The sequence below is a fragment of the Epinephelus fuscoguttatus genome, linkage group LG6, assembly GCF_011397635.1.
Source record: "Epinephelus fuscoguttatus linkage group LG6, E.fuscoguttatus.final_Chr_v1".
Lineage (NCBI taxonomy): Eukaryota > Metazoa > Chordata > Actinopteri > Perciformes > Serranidae > Epinephelus > Epinephelus fuscoguttatus.
The window spans coordinates 25,389,928-25,413,430 of NC_064757.1; the positions used below are offsets into that span (position 1 = coordinate 25,389,928).

At 41.0% G+C, this 23,503-nt stretch overlaps 1 protein-coding gene across 1 annotated transcript in view; it reads right to left on the bottom strand.

Moving 5' to 3' along the window:
• Window positions 1–22,785, bottom strand: part of LOC125890177 (pikachurin) — a 39,164-nt gene extending 16,379 nt beyond the window's left edge. The window contains exons 1-7 of the mRNA XM_049578681.1: window positions 22,307–22,785; window positions 15,207–15,316; window positions 11,299–11,385; window positions 8,630–8,656; window positions 8,227–8,344; window positions 7,986–8,121; window positions 4,028–4,194 (exon numbers count right to left, since the gene is read on the bottom strand). Of these exons, the coding sequence (XP_049434638.1) occupies window positions 4,028–4,194; window positions 7,986–8,121; window positions 8,227–8,344; window positions 8,630–8,656; window positions 11,299–11,385; window positions 15,207–15,316; window positions 22,307–22,412 (751 nt within the window). The 5' untranslated portion in view covers window positions 22,413–22,785. The remainder of the gene's footprint in view (window positions 1–4,027; window positions 4,195–7,985; window positions 8,122–8,226; window positions 8,345–8,629; window positions 8,657–11,298; window positions 11,386–15,206; window positions 15,317–22,306) is intronic.
• Between the last annotated feature and the right edge of the window lie 718 nt (window positions 22,786–23,503).

Here is a 23,503-nt window from a genome sequence, read left to right on the forward strand (position 1 = left end):
GTACTCAATTCTTGAAATTCAACTCTGAAAAGACAGAAGTTCTGATCATTGACCCTGAACCTATCTCAAAACAAATTCAGCCACTCGCCCTCACTCATAAAATAAAATCAGGTGTAAAAAATCTAAGTGTTATTCTGGACAGTAATTTGACCCTGGAGCAACATGTAAAGAATGTAGTCTAGTCTTGGTTTCACCAGCTGAGGAATATTTCCAAATGTAGGTCACTTCTGTCCTTCAATAACACAGTGAAAGTCATACATGCTCTTATATCCTCCCGCCTCGATTACTGTAATGCCTTGTTCACCTGCCTAAGCACTTGGTTCAAAATTCAGCAGCTAGACTTTTGACCAGCTTCCAGCCTCTTTTAGAAACCGTTTTAAAGTTCTTTTAATTACTTACAAGGCTCCCAACGATCTGTGTTGGTGTAGGCGTATGTATGCTTATGTTTTATTAGTATAACTTTTGTATTTTCTGCACATTGGAAGAACTACAGTGTATGTTCACTGTGACATCTCCCCTGCCGTCCACTCTACCTTCACAAAGCTTAATCTTATCTTACATAACAACAACCCCCCCGCCCCCTTGTCTCCTTGTTCCTTCACCTCCTCTTCCACTGAGTCAAAATGTACCACGCTGTTAGGAGAGTTAGGGAATTGAAATATATTTTATAGTTGTGGATTGATATGAGACAACTTACACAACATAGCAAACTGTTAGAAAAAATCAAAGATCTCGTAGAAACTTGACGATTGAGCCTGAGTAGATACCAAGATTAAAAGTGCTAATTAGCGCAGCCTAATAACATTAAATCCTGAATACTGAGTGCTGACATACAGGGAGGGGGGATGCCCAAAAAAGCCCTCAGCAAACTAATCTTCTGTTGTGTAACAGGCCCCCTCAAACCATACAACCCTGTGTTCTGCTATACACACACACACACACACACACACACACACACACACACACACACAGGAACTGTCACAGAGCGAGCCACGAGAAAAGTATGTCAGTCAGTCAAGCCCACCCCTGCTGTTCATTCAAGCAGCGGTGCATTGTGTGCATGCATGTGTGTGTGTTTGTGTGCATGCATGTGTGTGCATCCATCAGGGGTGTGGATGGGCAGGGAAGGGGTCTGGCATCCCGTCCTTAATCCTGTCTGATGAGACTCGGACCTAACCCGCTTTTATCCCCTGCTAAGAAACCACGCTTCTCTATCTCTTGGTTTCTGTCCGTCTGTCTCTCTGTGTCTGTCTCACTGGCTCCTTTTATCACGTTTTACGTAACTTTCATTGACATTGTTCTTAACAGCTTCTTTCCAATATTACCTCTCTCTTTCTCTGTCTGTTTTTCCAGCTCCGTCTCTGAGCAGTCTAGCAGGTCTTAGGTCACTTTATTCGATCAGAGCAGTTTACAACAGTTTGACAGCTAACATATCGTGTCAAGCAGAAGCCGCTGTCCACATGGCTTTCTAGAGCCAGCAGTGTGGTCTGTAGGTCAAAGACAAAAGTCTGGATAATGTGATTGTATCTACATGGCTGTTTTTATTTTAATAGTCATATACAGTCCTACTTCTTAAGCCTGATACTCACACACGGGCATGACCACAAATCTGTAGGTGAATTGTTTGAATGTCACAGTCCTCATTCCATTAAGACAATTATTGCTATTACTATTACTGCATGTGTGTGTTTGTGTGTATGTGTGATACACACCTGTGTGAATGTGTGTGTGTATTTGTGTGTTTTAATATCAATCAGTTGTGAGCAGCCCCCTCCCCCATCCCCACCACCACCAGCAGCTGACTACATCAAAAATAATAAAGTAAATGACTGTTGCTCTACATCTCCATCATCCAAGGCTGCGCTGACACACTGACAGGTGCTGGCCTACATTCAAGCTCAGAGAGGCAAACTGTGTTTCTGTGTCAAAATCAATAGAGTATGTTGAATTTATTCCGTAATGGTGATTTAAGGAGGTTGTGTGAGCCTCCAGTAGACAAACAAAGCAGAAAATATTCCATATTTTCTAAAAATTGGAGAAAGCATATCTAAAATTATAAGATGATTTGATGATTATATTGTGGAACTGCATATGGTAAGACTTTTATAACAGTAAAAATATGCTTCGTCTCTAAAGTTAGCACATTATGCAATATGCAGAGTGGTTGTCTTTTTATGTTGGTGCTCTCAGTTGACTGAATGAAATGTTTCAACAGGAAGGCAATCCAGGCACTCCGAAAAATATAGAAAAACGGGGAAGGAAATATTAAAAACCCCTTATTGTAGTGGCTAAATCATTAAAAGAGTCAATGTGTTTCGACCACTGCAGGTCCTTGTCAGGGCTTTCAAAACATACAACACAGGAGCACGGTCTCACTCTGAAGTTGTCGAAATCTGGCGCTTGGGCAGTGACTTGGGGTGTCAAAAACCAACGAGAAAAGCCGTCCTTTAACATCAGCATGATACACGGCCGGTTGCCGTTATAGTTTAGTGGTGCCCAGTGGCGTCAGAGGGAAACTCAGCAGGACAAGGACAAAAGTTATGGCCGGGGAAGTCCAAGTAGTGCCGGCGGGAGGGGTGGTGGATGGGTCCAACAAACTTCGACCTTCACCCAAGAGAGAGCCGTTTGTGTCCTTTAAGATTCTACAGCCAACCCCTGTTCTTTTTTCCTAAACCCAAATATGTGTTGTTGTTGTTGTTGTTGTTGCCTAAACTCAACCATGTGTGTTTGTTGTTGAAGGACATGATGTCCCAGAATGTCAACAACCAATGCACCCAGGGTACCTTGCACGTTGTATCTGTATGTGGAAAGTCCATGACCAAAACGTCAATATGTGACAAGGTCGGAGTGAGAATGTGTTGAACACAGGTATGGCCCCACCTATATAGTGGCAGGAACCAATCAGGGGTCATCACATGACCCATATAATGGCATGACAGGTGAAACAAATAGACAATAATGAAAAAATACCAACTTAATAGAAAACACAGAGTGACATGAGATAAGATACCTAGAAAATACCCAGATTGCCTTCCTGTCGATCCTGTTGTTTCCCCTCTTCACGAGCACCCGACAAAAGGTTTTGATCTACGTTTGTATACAGAGCAACCAATTGTCTCTCTCTGCCTGAATGCAATGTTGAAAATCCGCGCGTCACTTACATGAAATCAGATGCTGCTGGGCAAATGCTGCCTCGATAGGTTCGTTTTTAGCCACCTTAAAAAGAGGTCCACCTAAAAGACTCATTGTAAGTTTAGCTGTTTAAGATGTTATCTCAAAGCCACCTGAGTCCTTTGACAATAACAGTAATTTTACTTTTTTGAACAGAGTTGCTGGTCTACCTCTGCCTCAACTGGTTAGTGTGTGAGGTAAAGCAGAGAAAGTATTCTAAACATAGCATACACTCACACAGATACTGATTTTTTTTTTAAAGAGGACCTTTTTAAGTGGCTAAAATGTGTTTTTCTGTGGCCCTCATCCACAGCAGTTCAGCTTCCATGCTGACGGGATTTGGTTTATCAAAGATGCTAGCAAAGCAGAGTACATAAAATAAGCATAGCAGAAACATCAGATAGGTCGGACTGCCATGTTTACTATATGTCTTTAAATGTTGACAAGAGAGATAAACAGGATTGCCGATTTTACATATCTTCATAATGCAAATCAACTGCCAGTTGTCTGATTGTGAAAGTGATTGTTGTTGTGAGAACTGAAACAATGCCTCTACTGTAACTGATAGAAACTTTAAAATCCAGTTTCATTGCTTCACAGTGCTGGGAGAAAACTGAGACTGTCTCCACAGTAATGTTGGGATTTATACAGTGTGGTTACACAAGATAAATGTGTTATTGTGAGGAAGAAGTTCGGTGATCCAAAAAACATATAAGCACAGTCTGTTTAGTTCTGTGTGGGTGTGTTGTTGAAACTAAACTGAAACCGACTTTGTTTTGAGATGTGGTTGAAACCAGACTAACGAGGGAGCAAAGCTTTCCTGGCTGTCACATCACACATCAACATTCAGCCTTACCCAGAGTGCGCACGGGATTGTTGATGTGGCTGGGTGGGCTAACTCCGTGCACGTTCGCCGCCCTGACAACAAACTGGTACTCTGTTTCTGGTAATAACCCCTTCAAAACCATGGAGTTCGTCTCAATGGGCTCACGGATATATGTCCACTCCGTGTCCATTTCTGGCCTGTGAAAGACAAACACACAAAAGATCTCATTTAGTTTTTTTTCCCTGATATTTCATTTACTAATAATATGTTTTACACAGCTGTGACATTTCTCAAAACACGAGTGGTCCTTGTGATTTTTTTCTTCCAAAAATAATCATTCTCAAAACATCTCCAAAATAATTGTCTGATATGTTTGTTATGTTTTTTGTGAGGGATGATTAAAAATTCTGATGATCTCTCTCTTGATTGTTTTGCTCCTGCTGTTGTGTGTCCCTAAGTATGTCAATAAGCGATTGCAAAGAGTGGAATTACTAGAGACTGTAGCTCTGAGTCCAAAAACCTGAATAACTTTTCAAACAAAACAAAATGAGCAATTGATTGAGATGTTGTTGTTTTTTTTTTTAATGTTTTCATGTTACTATTTTTGAGGCCCTTTAAGTCTTAAAGCGTTATTTTCTGCTTTAATCAGAGCGTTGTTTTGAAAAGTCGAGCACAAAACAAAATGAACTCCTGAACTTTATTTTTTCTGCCTATCATCTCCAGCTTCCATCTCCAGCTGCCATATTTGTCTGCTGAGTCTGAGCGCCTGGAGCCACGGCTATCTGTTGAATAGAGTCATCTTCACCACCAATCAATGTCTCTCTTCAGCAAGGCCTCCTTTGATGTAAGGGGGGACATATTTGCCTCTGAGATGGCCCTTTTGTGTGGAAAATGTGCCTGCATGCAAAAACAGACACTGATTCATGTCTCCTCTGTCACAGCAAGTGACAGTTTGTCTGCCTCCGTCTCTTTGTCTTTGTCTTTCTCTTTGCTCAGTCGCAGGGTGTTAACTCTGCAGCACGAAGGGCAACAACTATTGTGTTGTGTAAGCTCCTTTCCCTTAATATCTTTACAACTTTTTTTTCCCTTTAAACAATTCTTATTGGGGCATTTTTTAAATTTATATCAGCTTATTTAATTGTGTCTGGCAAAATATCAGAGGATTCCAGGGAAATGATTTGTGACTTTCTTGACACTGTAGCCTGAGGACTCGTCTAGACATGGGACATCCTTCATGTGTGTGTGTTTGTGTGTGCATATCCTGTATATGTGTGTGTGAGGCTGGACACTTGCTGGACAGAGAATGAAATTCTTTCTTTCTCATGTGTCATGAGGGTTAGTCATGTCCAAATACAAATGGCTACATTAAACAGACAAGCACGGACCTTGTGATATCCACTGCAAGAAAGAGCTGTATATTCTGTATCATAATATTGTGTTGATGAGTGGATGCACAGGGTCTATTTTAGAGGCAAATACACTTTATTTGCTTTCTTGCTGAGAGTTAGATGAGAGGACGGATACCACCTGCTGAGCTTAGCTGAGCATAAAGACTGGAAGCAGGGGAAAACAAGAAAGTGAATAATGTAAGTATTTCCCAAAATCTCAAACAATTGCTGTAAGATATTATTATGTAAATGGGTGCACCATTACATCTGAGGACGCTATCACTCTTGTACATTGTTGCATTGTTCCTGTTCCTGTTCACACTGACTTATTACAAATGAACCAAGAGGAAGAAACATAAAGTCATTCAGGCTGACAAGAAACTGCTTGATTGGATAGTTTTGGCGTTTGTCATCCTGCATCATCAGGATCCACGTGGGGAAATCAGATTTTGGTGACTGATTAAAGTTTATGAGGACTTCTGACAAGTATATTTATGTTCTTTGGTGTCACCAGGAGCTCATGTTGTAAGCCTTATTGGTATCATTAGACTGCAAATTGACCGCAAGTTATGTATAATGACTAAGGGTGCTTTCAGACCTAGAGTTGTCTTGCTTTGGTCTGAATCAGTGACTAATTTACAAAGTTGTATAATTGCCTAGAGTTGGTTCATGTTCTCACGGCAGCATTTACAAGAGAACCAGATCAAATGCCTTGTGCGAGAAAGCTGCTCTTGATTGGTCAGAATTTCCATGTGGGTAAAATCCAGGAAGTCAACAAAACATTTACAAAACTGCAAGATAAATGTGACACTTTCTAATGTCACAATGGAGGGACAACTACGCAGGTTGATTTTAGCGCTGGTCATCGTGGACTATATTGCTGTCATTGTTCATTTTAGTCAAACCATACAGTTTGAAAACGAGGCGCGACTCCAACTAGAAAACAATGTTTTGATGCATTGGATGTGCTGAATGTGCATATTAAGGCAGTACAGGAGGAGGTGCACATTAATAATCCTCCAGGACTGTAACATGCTCATGTTTAACCCAAACAATGTGTCATGTGACTGCAGTTGGTTCAGACTGAGGTCAGAACACATTCTCACCACAAACCAAGACCACCTCTTCAAGGTCTCGGTCTGATTGTTTTGGTGCACACCCCAGTACGATGGCTGTGTTCACACCTGCCCAAACAAACCGCACTTAGGGGACAAACAAACTTCAGCTCCATTGAACCGAACCAAACAGGGCAGGTTTGAAAGCACCCTAACAGTTAGAGGCAGGACCACAAGGATGTGTCTTGCATAGTAGTGATTTGGGGCTTATTAATAATGGGATGACAGTCACACCCTTTACTGGTGAACTGACAAAGTACATGGAGTTGGATACAAGCACTGCTCAGAGCAGTTTTAACAGCTCTGGGCTGTTAGGCAGGCAAAGGGTCTTGTCTAGGTCTCAGACAAAGAGGATTCAGGATTTTATTTCAAGGCCAGACTATAACTGCAGGGATATCACTAAATGTCCTGTGCACAAAAGTTGTGTTGTGTAAAGATGGTCAAGTTGATTTCAGCATCTTAGTGTTTGTATTTGTTTGCTCATAAATACAAAGAAAAATCCCCACACGAAAGATGCACCTTTCCAAGGCCTTTTGATTATTTTATCAAGACATTTCTTGTGGTGCATTTCAACATGCACACATATATATCGTATATGGCAATAAAAGAGGTGAATGAAGAACAATCTTCATTTGTTTCTGCAGGTGTTTGTATGAGAATGGTGATCTTTCAGGTCAATTTGAGGAGTGCCTATGGTTTGCACTGGTCTGGTTTGGGTCTGTCTCAATACACTCTGGTCTTGGTTATGACTTGGTCTCAGTTTCAGTGGTCTTGACTACAACACTGTGATGGTTAACAAATGATTTGCATAAGCAGGTTGGCTTTCACACCACAAACACCTTTACAGCCAGTCTTGATTTGGTTGTTTGGTCCAGTTCGAATGACAGCTTTCACACAAGCCCAAATGGAGCGTACTAACAAATTAGGTGTTGAGGCACCCCTAATCGCTAGTAGTCTATTTTAAATTGGTATCTTTAGAAACCTCAGCATGTTGACTACAACTTGGACTTGATCAGTGCTTGGCCCCACAACAACCATACAATAATGGACCCATCAAGCAGTCACTGTGGTTCAGGAGCTACATGTGAGCAGTATTCTTGGAAAAAGCTCTCTCATTTGTCCTCTTCATCCAATTTTGTCCAAAGACAAACAGCTTATCAGTTAAGAGAATGAACAGGTAGATGAAACTAATCAGCCTTTTCCCTGTCCCCTCACAGCCTGTGATGGTTCAAGGCTTTTCAATTAGTTGTGTTCTTTCACTCCATGATGTGACCACTTGAGGCTACTCTTTACCTGACAATATGGGCTGTTTAATGATGTTTGTCTGTGTGTGACCTGTGTGTAATTGAGTGCAAATGCACAATGCTGTAAATGCGTCTTTGAGTATCGGTGGCAACACTGTGCTGGCGAGGTCACAAGAGGCCGGTTTGATAAACATAAAGCTCCGTTAATTGCTTTCTTGGGGCTCGTCACTCAATAACTGACCTGATGTAAGCCACCAGGAAGTGAAGGACAGGTGCGCTTCCCTCACTCTCTCCTTGCTGCCATGACAACGCCAGCTCTGTGTCAGATACAGCCATGACAACAGGCTGAGTGGGGGGCGATGGGGGCATGCACATGTCTAATGGCACAGAAAGAAAATGAATTCAGTGGAAGATATTAACAAAACTACCGTAGAGAAAAAATAGCATTAGCTTTAAAATTTCTACTGCTCACAGATTCTTACCATGTGGAGCTGTGCTGATGTCTCGGGGCATGCTGGGTCTACCCTCCCCTGCCCAACCGTACGCTCCAACAGTGACTCTGTAATTCGTGTTCATCTTAAGGTTGCCAATGTCCACTTCCTAAAGGATGGCATATGGGTGAGTGGGGGCAGAGATACAGATGAATATAGTGAAATAAGCAAGAGCATATCAGCAAGGATGGTTAGAGGAAGAAAATGAAATGAAGGCCATGAGAAAAAAAGAAGAGAAGATGGTAGAAGAAGAGAAGGAGAAGACTAAATTACTGATTATGGATTATTTTAGATTTCTGAGTGGAGAGTAAGTCAAATCCAGTCATAAATGTCAAGTGTGGTAAGAAAGCAGTGATGCGGTCTAATTCAGTAAGTAATGGTAAATGATACTCACAAAGCTTGCTTGTCCATCAAATTGCCCCTTTTGAGAAAATAAGAGCAAAAATATCCATAAATATTTGCGTGTGTCACAGCATTGCCATGACTTAAATTGCAGCTCTGGGACATAATAGCAGTCTACATCCTGTTTGTAATTCATTCATTCATTCATGCATTTTCCACAACCACTTATCCTGTTTAGGGGTCATTAACTCCTACAGGCACCAATTAACCGAAGCTGCGTGTCTCTGGGTTGTGGGAGGAAGCCAGAGCACCCAGAGAAAACCCACGCTGACACAGGGAGAACATGCAAACTCCGCACAGAAGGGCTCCCCCACTTCTGGGTTCGAACTAGGAACCCTCTTGCTGTGAGGTGACAATGCTATCCACTGTATCACCGTGCCTGTTTGTAATGTGGTTTTACATTTTTATAAAAAGTCATAAAGGATTTTCCAAAATTTTCCATGATTTGATAAAGGTGGCTTAAATAATTGGCGCCAATTATTTAAGGTTAAGACTCTAGTTATTCAATATGTTTGTTACTGTCAACAAATCCCATGAAAAAATCAAAGGCAACAGTCCATTTGTTTAAAACAGAAATTGAAAAAAATAAATAAAAGACTAGATATTGTCCCAAAAGCTGAGCACTGTAGTTTTGAACGTATGTTCCTAAAACAGAAGTAATTAGTGCATTTGTACAGGACTATTTTCTGCTGCGGATTAATACGCATTTGGTGCTCTAGTATTAATGCAGCAGAACAGTGCATGTGGGATCAATTCAAATAAACTGCGGTGCCCATGTTCACCATAGTGAAGCAACACATCACCCAATGAAATTGTATGACTCATCAATGTGCTTTTATGGTTTTTGGAGAACAATGGAGCACATGAATAAAATGTATCAGGCTTTGAATACACAGACAATATGTGTTAGTAGGATCTTAGCAGGTCTTTTCATGGGATTTGTTGACAAGGGGAGACATGACTTCCCCTTCAATAAAGCTGTCCCCCCCTAGAATAATTTGAGACACAATTAATAATTTTTGAACAATGCAGTAGTATTTATTAAAAGCACAATGTAAGTGGTGCTCATTATAATCACGCAATAATGTGCTATTTAAATCTTAAAAGATTTAGTCCCCCCCTCCCATTCCTAGTAGTGGTATATCCCACACTCTTTCCAACAAGCAGCGGTTAGTACTTGGCAGCAGTAGCAGCGTGTGGCTGGAACCGTTGCCTACATCGCGCATCGCCGGGTAAGATGTACACTCACACAGACACAGTTTAACTTACACAAGTTACAACACATCCCATTTACTGTTACAACAAGCCCCAGACCCAGGCTGATAATATAAACTGTCTGCAACATTTCTCCTGCATTGTTCAAAAGCCAGAGTTTAGTGATAGTCAGAGAGGACAGGAGAGAAAGAAGAGAGAGAGGACACGACAAGAGCAGTCAGTGGCGGAGCAGCTTGTAGTTAATATCTGTAGGCTCTCCACCTGTCAGTGAGACAAACATCAAAGACGTGCAGTTTAACTGACGAGAAGCGGCCATTACGCACGACTATTACGCAAGGTTTTGAGGTGCGCAGCGGCAGATCTCACAGTACACTGTTTATAAACCAGTTCACCAGTTTAATTGCAGGAAATGTTTATCTCACTGCCGGTAAAAAAACGAAAAAAACAAACAAAACGGTTTGCTCCTGCAGCCAGCCAGAGACGACGGATCCATTCAACACACCTGAGCCAGATGAAAAAGAGGGAGAGAAGGAGAGAGATCGAGTTTCTGTCTTTGATGAATGAAGCCTTATTGTTTTGCTGCTATTAAACAATGAGAGACATGTTTTCTCTGTTTACTTAATAGCATAAATATTCACACTACTGTGCACGGGGAGACAGAGACCTGCTCTGCTCCAGACACACTCAGCACCTCGGACAACACGGCACACCTGACTGTTGTCGCTGTGTACATGTTAATTTGATTTCAATCATTTTGTTTTAAATCTGGACATGTGCAGGTGGACTCAGCCAGTGCTAAGAAAGGTCCTATGCCTGCCTGTTGGAGAGATAGAGAAAAGATTAAAGTGTCAAATTGTGGTAAAAGATGCTGTATAAAAGACAGGCTACAACTTTTTTTCCTTGTCCCCCCCTGGAATTATTCTCTAAAATTTTACTGTTTATTGTCCCCCCCAACTATGAAATGGGATTTTCGCCCCTGGACAGAGCTCTAGTGCAAGCCATGTAAACCTGTTGCTCTTTTTTAATATTGTTAAAGACTAAGGCCAAATGTAAAAATAGAAAATAAGTAAAAATGTTCTTGTTGCCTCATTACGCCTGTTCTCGCCTGTTCGCCAGCTTCAAAAACAAACACTGTTTCATATGTTTATTCTTTCAAGTTGAAAATCAAGCTGTTCCATTTTCAAGTTTCTGCTAATGGAAATGTTTTAGGCCCTTAAAGCACATTTGCCCTTGTTGGCCAGCTCGTAATGGTGTTCTTGAAGCAGGTTTTTCTGTGCACTGATAAAACAGTACTGCAAAGATTTTGTTGGCTACTACACCTAGACTTTCACATATTGTCAAAATTGGAAGTTAGGAACAGATCAAAGTTGGGTGACGATTACAATGGAAATAGTTTCATTTTTCTAAGCATGTTCACCACTGATTTCAAACACAAAGTAAACTCACAGTGGTCAGCATGTCAAGGCTGAGAGGTACTTCCATCAAAGACGCTGTACCCATTGTACGACCATTCCTCACCTCTGTGTAGAAGACCTGAAACACACACACACACATGGTCACAGAGAAAGACACATAAGAACATATGAAAAGGTCTTAGATTCTTACTGTTAAATTAAAAGTCAAAATGTTGGATTAAAAAAAAAAAGTTTTTTTTTTTTTTTTTTAACATTTCAGCTGGTATGACATTATCAAGTCATGGCTGTGACAACGTAAACACGACATAATTAGGAGGAAGTACTATGAGGAAACAGGATTATTTATGAACTTCCAAAGTGATTGGCCAAATGAACACACGTTTATCTGTGAGTCGTGGGGAAGCTAGATAGCTGACTAATCCTCTTAGTGCAGGCATATGGTCAAAAGCAGAGCACACACATACACTCATACTAATCCGCACTTTGTTAATTGTTGATTCAAAACAAACACAAGAGAAAGGAAAAGGGAAGAATAGAAACTGGGCTCTGGTAAAGCATGCTCATTAAAAATATTTTCTTGAAATTTAAACATGCAAGTGGGCACTTGTATGGGCACTTAAAAGCCATGACAGAAATAAAAAAAGGAGGACTCCTTTCTCAGTTCAGCTTTCAGTCCACTCTGTGCAGCAACAATACATTATATCTGGAGTATATACAAATCTGCTTTTGCACATCACTAAATTTATGTCCATTATGCCTCTACCAACAAAAGCAAATCCCACTTTAGCACTCGAAGCACAGAGTGGAGCAAAACATCTCTCGACAAGACACTAAAATCATGATTTGTGACCACATCTCTCAGAGCTGTATTGCCCCTTTAAAAGCATAAATTCCACAGTAAAGGTGCTCCGTCAAGAAAGTTAGAAATATCAATCTAACCCTCAAGGCCATCTCGTTGGACAGTGGATTTGACAGGCAATTTGAAAGCAGGAACAAAAATGTGGAGAAGGAAACGGGCATTTGTTCATGAAAAAAGGAGGACATTTGATCTACAAAATATCTCAGGAGTTGTTTTTTTTTTATGTCTGCCAGGTCGAAAACCTTTCTATGCATTTTGAAACAGACTTCTGGAAAGGAATATGTAGGGGCGTATCTGTCAGCCTGCTGTTTGTGAAGCTGAATGTTTTCTTTTTCACTTGGGTTTGAACTGTTTTTCTGTGTCCGTATGGCAGGTGTTGCCTCTGATTTTCTTTAAATTTTGGTGTGTGTGGTACCAGACAAGAAAGTCATCACATTGAACTGGCTGCTGGTGAACCTTGATATAAATCGTGTGAACAGCCCTGTCACCAGGATAGCACTGTACAATTCTGCAGACCATAGATATGTTACATTTGTATGTTTCTTATATATCATATCAACTTTTCTAAGGTGACAAAGTCCTGATTACATGTTTATGAGTGGACATTGTCATCTGGAGAGGATGGTGGATGGCGTGACACCCAGCAGCTGCCAAACTACAGACCACATTTTTAGACCAACAAAAGACCAAACTTTTTTTTTTTTTATTAATACATAGGGCAGCATTTCTAGCCATGAGTATTACACCAAAACATGTATTATAAGTAAGCCAAACATGATCTTTTTATAACCATAACCAAGTGGTTTTTGTGTCTTTCTATGACCACATGTGAACTACTGTGTTGTCGAAACATGAAGAAACGTACAATGCCAACATGTACTGTGGCGATTAGATTGGTATGGAGCATTTTACCTTAAGACTAAAAAGACAACAACAACAACATGTAAGATAATAGAAATGGAAATACATGTACTTCTAAACAACACATTCTCACCTGGACATTTGGACATGGACTTTCCATGTCTGCATATGATGTGCAAGGTACCCTGGGTGTGTTGGTTGTTGACATTCTGGGACACTGTGTCAAGTTCTGCCTGTTACAGGCTCCGTTTTCACAGGAAATTGGATTTGGCTTTAGAATCTTACGAGACGTGAACACCACTCTCTCTGGTGAAAGTCTGTGTTTGTTGGACCCATCCACCACCCCTCTGGTCCACCCCAGTCACACTTTTATCACCTTAACTTTTATCGTTGTCCCACCGTGTTTCCCCCTGGCACCGCTGGGCGCTGTTAAACTATAACGGCAACCAGCCACGTATCATATCATATCTGAAGTTAAAGGACACCTTTTTTCATTGGTTTCTAATGCCGCAAGTCGCTGTCCAAGCACTAGATTTCGACGACTTCAGAGTGAAACCGGGCTCTGATGAGATGCAATGTCATTGAAAGATCCTGTTGTTGACTGACAAGAGCGAACAGCTTTTTTTTTCCATCAAAAACCCCTCTATAAAACAAGGGTTTTATGTAGAATCCTCCCAGAAGAGCTGTAGAAATAGTAATGGACAACCTTATCTGTATATCTCTCTCTTAAGTCAGTCTTAAGCTTAATGAAGCTCATAAATGGTAAGGACTGATATGATCCAAAGCAACCCACAACAATTATGGTTCACAATAATGTTTTTTAGGAAGTGGAGTTACTGTGGAATCACTGCTGCCACAGCCTTTACTATTTAGATTGTGCAATAGGGCTGGGAACCAAATCTCTGCTTTAAATTACTGACAAGTACAAAATACCAAGTACCAGTGACCCTTAAATAAAAAAATTTAAAAAAATGGCAGAGCATGTATGGCATGAAAGGTATCACCTATGGCAGAACACAAGTGAGATAAATTTATTAAGATGATTCCAGAAATATCTACATTTAAAGATACCATTTGAAACATGGGTAAATGTGAATATTTGAGGGGGAGGATCTTAAACACAACAATTTCAACAATTCTTGAACTCTTTCATCCAAAATGGGTTCTTTAGATGAAAAGGCTTCTTATTGGAAACTTAAGCCTAATTTACGTTCAGGCACTTGACAGTTTTGATGAGTGTCGCTCGACAGAAATTACGTCTTTTCGACAGAAAAAGGTGTCACGCAACACTTTTCTTTCATGTTGTGTAGTCAGAGACTTTTGTTGTTTTGCAGACAACTTCATATTTTGTTGCACAGTGTGACTGGTAGTGTTACTATCTTCACCATTTAAATAGTAGTCTTCAACCCACCCAGATTCTGATCTGCATTCAACGTCTCTGTCCACAGAAACTCCTGCAGAGCTGAGAGGATCGTTGAGGACGGACAGCAAGTTTTTATTGAGCAAAAATAGTTTTCATGTCAACTCAACTGGAAGAAATCATCAGGGTTTCTACTTATTAATTCACTGATTTTAATTCCCAGCCAACCACTCTGAGTTGAGTGAGGGGAATCTGCCGCTCACAGACAGACTGAGAGCCAATAAATATACTGTTGATAAAAACACATATACAGTGGATATTTGTGTGATTTTAAACAGCAGTCTGTGCAGATTATGCCTCACTAAATACAACAGGAACAGACTCGAAAAAATGCTGGTTACCATGAAGATGACTGAAACTTTTAGTCAAAGCATGAGTTGATCATGTTGCGCTGCTCTTATCTGTTGAGCGATACAACCATAAACAAGCCTTTTGTCTTCAATGAAGGGTTCTTCAGAAGCAGTATGTTCTGGGTAAAGCCGAAGCCGTCAGGTACCGCTTTTCCACCAAATTAGCTCTGGTTCTTGAACTGGTTCTCCTCATGGTTCCAGGAACCTTAGTGCTATCCAGTGAACCAGCCTGCGTTTCCACCGGTTTTGAGTGGAACCATTCTAACCAACTTTTCAGGTTCTGAAACAATTTATTTGAAACAATTTATTTTTGGTCAAAATGCTCTGAAAGGTTCAAAAATAGGTGCAAGACCTTGAAAGGACCCGGTTCGAAGCAGGTGAAAAGGGATATGAGAGAACTCTTTTGGAACCCTTATGTTTAAGAGTGTAGATCTGCTATTAGTGACTACCTTGTATCCAGTGATGGTGCTAACATGTCGCCGGGGCATCTTCCACCGTACGCTAAAGGCGGTGCAGTTGATGGTCTCCAGCTGGATGTCTAATGGAGGACTCAGACGATCTGGATTATACAAACACACAAACAGAGACATTATCAGTGATGGGAGTAAAGTGGAAGTGTCACTGTGACTGTAGGCTCTTTTTTGTTTGTCTTAATTTATTAATTGTGATGGGAACATCCATCCATCCATCCATCCATCCCCAAAATTTAGATTTATATAGCGCTCTTCAGGATACTCAAAGACGCTTTACAAAGAGCAGATGAGATATGTAATCCCTCCTACCAGTGAGACATGCCCGGCACACCTCTAATGGGAGGCGTCCAGGATGCATCCTGATCAGATGCCCAAACCACCTCAACCTCGACCGCAATGGAGACAATTGATGTTATTTATTGTGTAAGAGAACTTTTTACCAATATGTACAAAGTTAGTTATCACCAGATAGGTTATCTTATCTCAGTGGAGTGTTTCAGTGTCTTTTAGCACATTGTTTTGGCATACGTTGCCCACAACTTCACTCTTTTGTTCCCTCTCATCAGAAGCTCTGTAAAACCCACTATTAGCACCAGCAGACAGCCCTTTATTCGTCAGACAGCCTTTACTGGTCCGACATCTATTGCACATCTCCTCAGTTGCTCTTCCTGAGGCTTATACCATTTTTTTTCCCTGTTAAAGGTTTTTTGGGGGAGTTTTTCCTTATCCGCTGTGAGGGTCCAAGGACAGAGGGATGTTGTATGCTGTAAAGCCCTCTGAGGCAAATTATTATTTGTGATACTGGGCTTTATAAATAAAATTGAGACTGAAATTGAACTGGCAAAGTTAGTAACTGTGGCTGGTGAGCACAGTGAGGCCAGATATCTAATTCAGCTTTTGCTGGACCACGAAACTGATTATTGTTATTAAAGATTATTTTTTAAGATAGTGTTTAAGGATTTTAGATAGATTAAACAGTATAAACTGAAAACTAATTTAAGTTGTCTTCAGAATATTTAAAGAAAACAAAGCCTGTCTATTATGTTTAAACGCTTTGTCAATAGTTCTATGAATTTTAAGCAAAAGCAAGTCTGTTGTAATCTCTTTCCAAATAGCCAAAGAGAACTTGCACTGTATTTCACCTTATAGTCTACTTGAGGGCTGAAAAAGGACCATTTTGTGGTATAATCTGTAGCTTGATGAGAGGCCCTATATCATCTGACTGCATTCGAATGTCATTATTTTGATGGTCTGAGTTATTAAATCCTGCGTGCTTCTGTGACACTTCAAGAGATTGTGATTGCACCTCGACTGCGGCCCGAAAAGCCTCTTATAGAGGAAAGAAAGAGAAAGAGCTCTAGAGCTGTGGCCCATCAGCAGCCCTGATGACCTACTGTATATTCATTACCTGGCTTTACTGGAGAAACATGAGCAGACAAGGACCCTTATAGCCTCACAGTCATGACACAATGTATATTGACTGTGACATCCAGACCATCGAGAGGCTCCTTAGAGATGCTAGATTCGGTAGCTGAACATTATAAATTGATTTTATTTATGACTTTGATAGTATGTGATTTAAGAGTAGATACTTACATGATCTGATGTGGCCTAGATTGCTCTCTCCTGACACAGGGATTGCAAAGGTTAATATAGCAAGACAGACCTCTGTAAATTGAAATCTCATGTAGCTACAGCACTGCTCTTTTCCACTTTCCCTTTTCTCTCCTCTTTATGTCTTGTGACTCCGCTCCTCCACTTCCTATGCTGACCTCTCTTATGTCCTCCTGAATCCTCTCGACATCTCTTCTGCTTTTTTGAACCCTTCTCTCCGCTCTTCCATCTGAGCGGGTAATTCAATATGTCAGCTGAATTCCCGCGATCATCCACATCTCCCCAGGGGAGCGGCCCAGCGAACGTACGGGTGAGCTGAACTCACAGAATTAGAGCGGATAGAGAGGGGACTTCTTAAATCGTAATTTTTATGTCCATCAACATACAGAAGCTTACAGTGGTGCTTCGTGCGTAAGGTGGGTCTGGGTAGAGATTTAAATCCTTGAAGTGACTGGAGTGAAAATATAAATATGAATCCCAAATATCCTGACATAAAACCTTTAAACTGGTGATTATTTTTGGCAAGTACGGCAGGATTATGTATTGATCCCTCTCCTGTGTCTCCTCAGGTAGCCTTGTATTAAATTAACTGTGGTAAACTTCCCTCAATCATACCAGCACCTGGATTTCCCTGCTCAAATCCAAACACATCATTTAGCTGATTTGTGTTGGCTCTAGGGCTGATGCTCGAGCTACACATTGTATTTTAGCATTCGCATGCCCACCACCACAGACACAAAATGCCAATCAAACGGTAAAACTAGGTAGGACTGATAAAATGTGCAGAGTCTGCATGTTCTCCCAGTGTCAGCATGGGTTTTCTCTGGGTACTCTGGCTTCCTCCCACAGTCCAAAGACATGCAGGTTGGGGATAGGTTAATTTGTGACTCTAAATTGGCCATAGGTTTGAGTGTGAATGGTTGTCTGTCTCTATGTGTCAGCCCTGTGATAGCCTGGTGACCTGTCCAGGGTGTACCCTGCCTCTTGCCCAGTGTCAGCTGGGATAGACTCCAGCCCCCTGTGACCCTCAACAGGATAAGCGGTTACAGAAATGAATGAATGAATGAATTTTAGCTTAACGTTTAACTGTAACTCAAGTTCATTTGTTACCAGCCGGCCTGGAAAGTGGCCAAACTCGCATAATGTCACCCACCAGCCAACACATTCTCACTCCGACCTTGTCACATATTGACGTTTGGTCACGGACTTTTCATGTTCAGATACGACGTAAATGGTACCCTGGGTGTATTGCTTATTGACATTCTGGGACACTGTGTCAAGTTCTGCCTGTTACATGCATTGTCTTCTTTCAAGATACACTTCTGTTTTCCCAGGAAATTTAACATTGACATACAGTCTCTTTGAAAATAAATGCACTACGTCAGTACCACATCACGAATTGCCTTTTTTTTCCCCTTCACAACAAACACACATGGTTAAGTTTAGGAAAAAAGAACAGGGTTTGGCTTTAGAATCTTACGGGACGCAAGCACCACTCTCGGGTGAAAGTCTGTGTTTGTTGGACCCATTCACAACACCTCCTGCCTGCCCTAATCAGACTTTTGCCGCCTTAACTTTCGTCCTTGTCCTGTTGCATTTCCCCCGACACGGCCAGGGGCCGTTAAACTATAATGGCAACTGGATTTAACTGGAAAATCCTGGAAGCGCTGGATTTTGACGACTTCAGAGTGAGACTGGGCTCCACCAGCAGGAGCGTTTATTGGTCCGGTGCGGGTCAGTGCGCTCTGGTAGTTGTAGGTTTTCTTGCTCTTGAGCAAAAGCAAATGCAACAGCCCTTTTCCACTGTTTTCATTGGTCATATAGCACCAATTTTAAAAATAAATGCATCATTCTACTGCATAGACAGCCAAGTTTTGTGAAACAATCATCTTTCCAACAGTGAAATGCTTCTAAAAGCAAACTGCTTCTTTTGCCAAAGCTGGTCTTTAAACACTTGAAATACAAAATTATTGAGATTCTTTTTTAAGAACTGGAAAAAATATTTATTGTCTGCAAGTTTGGTGTTAAAATATGGTGACAACACAACTTTTCACATTAACTGGTGAGATGCCATTTACAAGTACTGTGTAACAATTATAGCTCTACAGCTCTGGACGCATTCCAAAACTGGTCCTTCTTTTTAAATACACCTGAATACACAAGACTGCTTGCAATATTCACCATCATGAGCTTCTGATGTCAAATGGGGGTCAGAAAAAAGACTAATCAATACATACACATGGGACAGGTGAGGCCACATTTCCCAGGTCAAGCATGTGCAAAAGCCTGCAATGTGCACTGGAAACCACTGTTCAGAAAAAAGCCACAAGACGCCACAGTGTCAAGAAACCAAGCACTTTCATTCTTTCTCGATAAAGAATAAAGTGACAACTGCAGCAGCTCATGCAGAAAACATGAAGGAACACACAAAGGCCTTTTCTACATCCACCAAATACAAGTACACCAGATAAGCATACTGCCATGATAAATAAGTTTGTAGTATCATCTAAATAATAGTTTGACTAATACTGGATTTTTATGGCTAATACCAATATCAAAATTTGAATATTTGAATATAAATTATATTATATGACATATTGGCTGATGGTCATTTTGCAACCAACATTAACTTGTCAGGGCTCTCTAGCCCTATTTCCACCGAGCAGTACGGTACGGTTCAGTTTAGTTCAGTACGCTTTTTTTCCATTTCCACTGTAAAAAGTTGTGGATGGTACCAATGGAACCGTTCCTAACCATCCCCATTTTTGGTCCCCCCTCTGTTGGGGTACCTAGCACTCAGATCTGGTACTAACAGGTGGAGCTGTGAAGACTGATGTCCACTGATTGGTCAATAGCGGACGGTAACTCTGCTCAGGGCTGAGCTGTGGCTGGTTTTGAGGCTCATGTAACCACTGTTCATACCATGAACTTGTAATGTTACTCAATGCATGAGCTGATGACATGAATCAATCAACACATCGTGACAACTTTGACCATTCCATTAGTTTTTATATGACATACACTTTTAGTAATGAGCGGATCTTTCAGCATTTAGAAATTTATATTAATTTCGACCACATAATGTGAATGAAATATATTCTAATCCTCACTCTGAGAAAAAAAAAGCATTGCGGAGCGTTGTTCCTGTGGGCTACGGCAACACTAAACCCCAAGCTTGCCTGAGAAGGACTAAATGCACAGTCTATTTTTAAATATCCTATCGAGAGTCTCTCACTGCAGCCTATTTTGTTCTGAAAATATCAGCGTGCAGCCTCGTTCAATGGACAATAAACGAGGTGCAGACTTCTATCTGTGTCATGGTAATGAGGAAATACAGTGAGTGCCAACAATCCCGCCCACATTTAAGAGTACTGTTTGTGGTGGAAACGCTAGGGTCTAAGTACCATGTCTGAGGGTTACTTTTGGTTCCAGAGGTACCATACTGACTATGTAACAGAGACATTCTTTCTGCATTAACTCAAATATATTTTTGGCATTTCTCTACAGGAATGTCATCAGCTGCTTTATAGACTGATACCAATGTATCTTGAGGAAGCTGATATCGGTCTAGTCCAAACTGTCCCACACAGCATCTCAGCATAAGAATCTGTTTGTCAGTTTCAATCGATGTTAATATGGAGCATTTTTTCATAGGGTGTTGACAAGAGCTTTCAAGCTGTTTCAGGCACCAGAAATCAGAAAGGTGCTCTCTGAATACTCGCTCTCACTCTATCAACAATGGTCCAATTTTAAATTCTGACTTTCTTTTGGACCAAACCACCTGCTCTGATTCTATTGCTGCTGCTTCACTTTAAGAGGTCAGTCTGGGAGAAGCACTGCTCTTTCAAGGTCTTAGTCATCCAAAAGTGAATGACCACTAAGCCACTTGCTGCTGTGCTGCTCTTCAGCGGGGCTTAGGGAAAGATATATACATTAAATCTGAAGGGAGAAACTGGAAAATGTCATCTTCACAATGTCATCTTTCTTGTACAGTATTTGTTATATTTTTCTGGTCTCTCACCAAACAACATCGTCTGCACTGACTGACATGATAGAGAAGATTTGATTTAAAAGGCGTGATTTTCATCAAAATAAGTTTATGTTTCAGTAAGTGCAAGAAATAAAACCACTGAATGACTCTATAAATAATTCAACAGCTTATTCAAACTGAGGAGAAAGCTGTCAGAATCCAGAAAAAGTGCGACCACCTGGGGGAGAGACGTCATTCAATCTTAACTCCTTCCTAGTACCACTAGCTTTGTTGTGTAAAGGCTGATGTGATTCATGTGGACATCAAACCCTGTTGACATCACCCCTCCTCCCCCCACGACGGAGCCTGAAAGACCTCCAAACAAAAAAACAAGTACAAATGTCACTGGAAGTCATGAAGACAGAACTACAGCCGTCCTCTGTATGGCAGTCCCAACTGTGGTGAGTTTTTCTGTGCTGACAGACAGATGTAATAGTCAGTCTGCTGTAGCCTGTGGGTCCGAAAGAGTGAGGGAGAAATACGGCAGACAGTCGGAAAGACTGACAGCGAGAGAAAAAGGAAGTGATGGAGAGAGAGAGAAAAGAGGAGGAAAAGGGGAAGAAACTGGGATGGAAAAAAGTGTTCAGGGTGACAGAATATCAAAGAAAGGTAGAGACAGGGGAGAGAGAGAAAGAGACTGTGGAGATGACGAAATCAACATCCAGGGATTTTCTGCCCAAAGGAGCACATTGGCAAGTTTGTTGATGTGCTGTCTGGAGCTGAATATTTCCCCTACTTACTTTCTTTCTTTCTTTCTTTCTTTCTTTGAGAAATATTAACATATTATGTAAAATCTTTAAATTACATGGACAGTTTTTAACAGCACAATTTTTTGAGGAAGAAAACACCACTTTTGACCAAGTTATATCTGTGTCTTTTCCCAAACCAAAACCCTGCTTCAAACTAATCAGGACTAAAAATATTAATAATACAGGTATGGTGGACAGTGTGTTTAGTTCACCATTTATGGTTAAGATGCAGTTTTGTGCTGCTGCTCAGTGATTAAAAAGAAAAAAAGAGGGATGGCTTTTTAAAATGACCTGAAACATGCTGCTCTGTAGCTTTTGGTTGTCACTTCCATGCTGTATGAACAGGCGTGTAACACAGATTACATGATAGTGATGGTGTATGGTATACTTTCCAACAACCAAAATCAATAATTTCCAGCTTTTCTCACCATAAACTAGACCTTAAAGGACTTTAAACGTTTAAAATGGTCATTTAGATGGTTGTGAAAATATCCCAGTCCATGTTCCAATTCAAATATGACGTGACAAAGTTTTAAATCTGGCTTTATGATACTGGTGTAATCAAACAAATGGAAGGATGAGCACACACAAAAGCTGCCCTCACCAACATTGCTTTAATATTAAGTATTATCATTATTGTTATTTTTAGTAAATGTGGTATGAAGGTCAGTGGGTGAACTCACCAGATCTCCGAGTACTTGATCTTCTTGCACAAAGGCAAACGCTGGCTGTGCATATTGCAAAGAGAAGTAAGTATAAAAGACTCCTTTCTTTACATGTAGATTCCATGTCTTCTTTTGCTCGAAAGTTTAAAACGGTCAGATGTGCATTTTATCACACATGCAAACGCGCCTGTAGTTGTAAATGTAAATGTCCCCTTTGCTGGTAAAAGTTTTTACTGATAAAAATCGTTTTTTCCAGCCAGATTTTGGCGCAAACGCCACCCGAGGACAGGCAGAAACTGCCCGAGAGGAAAGGGCAGCTCCGGTTTGACACTGATAAGATTACAGTCTGCAAAAGATCAGTGGGTTGGACACATTAGCGGACAGACAGACAGACACTGTGCCCCCACAGGCGCGCTGATGGACGATGGAGAGGGTTGTCCCGACAGTTTGCTCCTAATGCGCAACAACTACAATAACTGAATGGTGGGCACGATCATTTTTACGCACGAATCTGGTCTTCGTGTCACGCTCCGGTCCGCGTCTTAGACAGCAGATGAGATGGACAGCGAAGTGCAGGAACGTGGGGCCATTTAGAGCTAAGAGGATAACGAGCCTCTAATCCGCGCACTGGACACAGATGGAGAGCATGTCTTGACGCAGAAGTAGAGGAGCCGCTCAGGCAGCAGACAATGTGTGTGTGTGTGTGTGTGTGTGTGTGTGTGTGTGTGTGTGTGTGTGTGTGTGTACACAACAATGACCAAAGGAGGCAAAACAATGGAGCTATTAATTAATGTGGCCCTGAGTAATTAACTGTCCTCATTAATATGTGACTACAACTGTCCAGCTGATCATATATTCATCAGTGTGGTCTCGACCTGAAACAAAGAAGTAAAGTTTGAAGAATGGTCTGTGTGTGTGTGTGTGTGTGTGTGTGTGTGTGTGTGTGTGTGTGTGTGTGTGTGTGTGTGTGTGTGTAAACTCACCATGTGCACGTATGTACTGTATGTGTGTGTGAGGGAAAGAAAGAGAGGAGTGTTTGCTGGAGAGCTCATCCAAACCACCTCCAAGGCATTTTTCTTATCAAGAGGGGACAAAGAAAGAGAGGACTGGGAACAATGGAAGCACAAATAGTACCCTGCACTATTAACACTGATTGATAAAGTACAATTCTTTTAGTTAAGGTCTAAGTTTATTAGGAACAATGTACTTTTATCC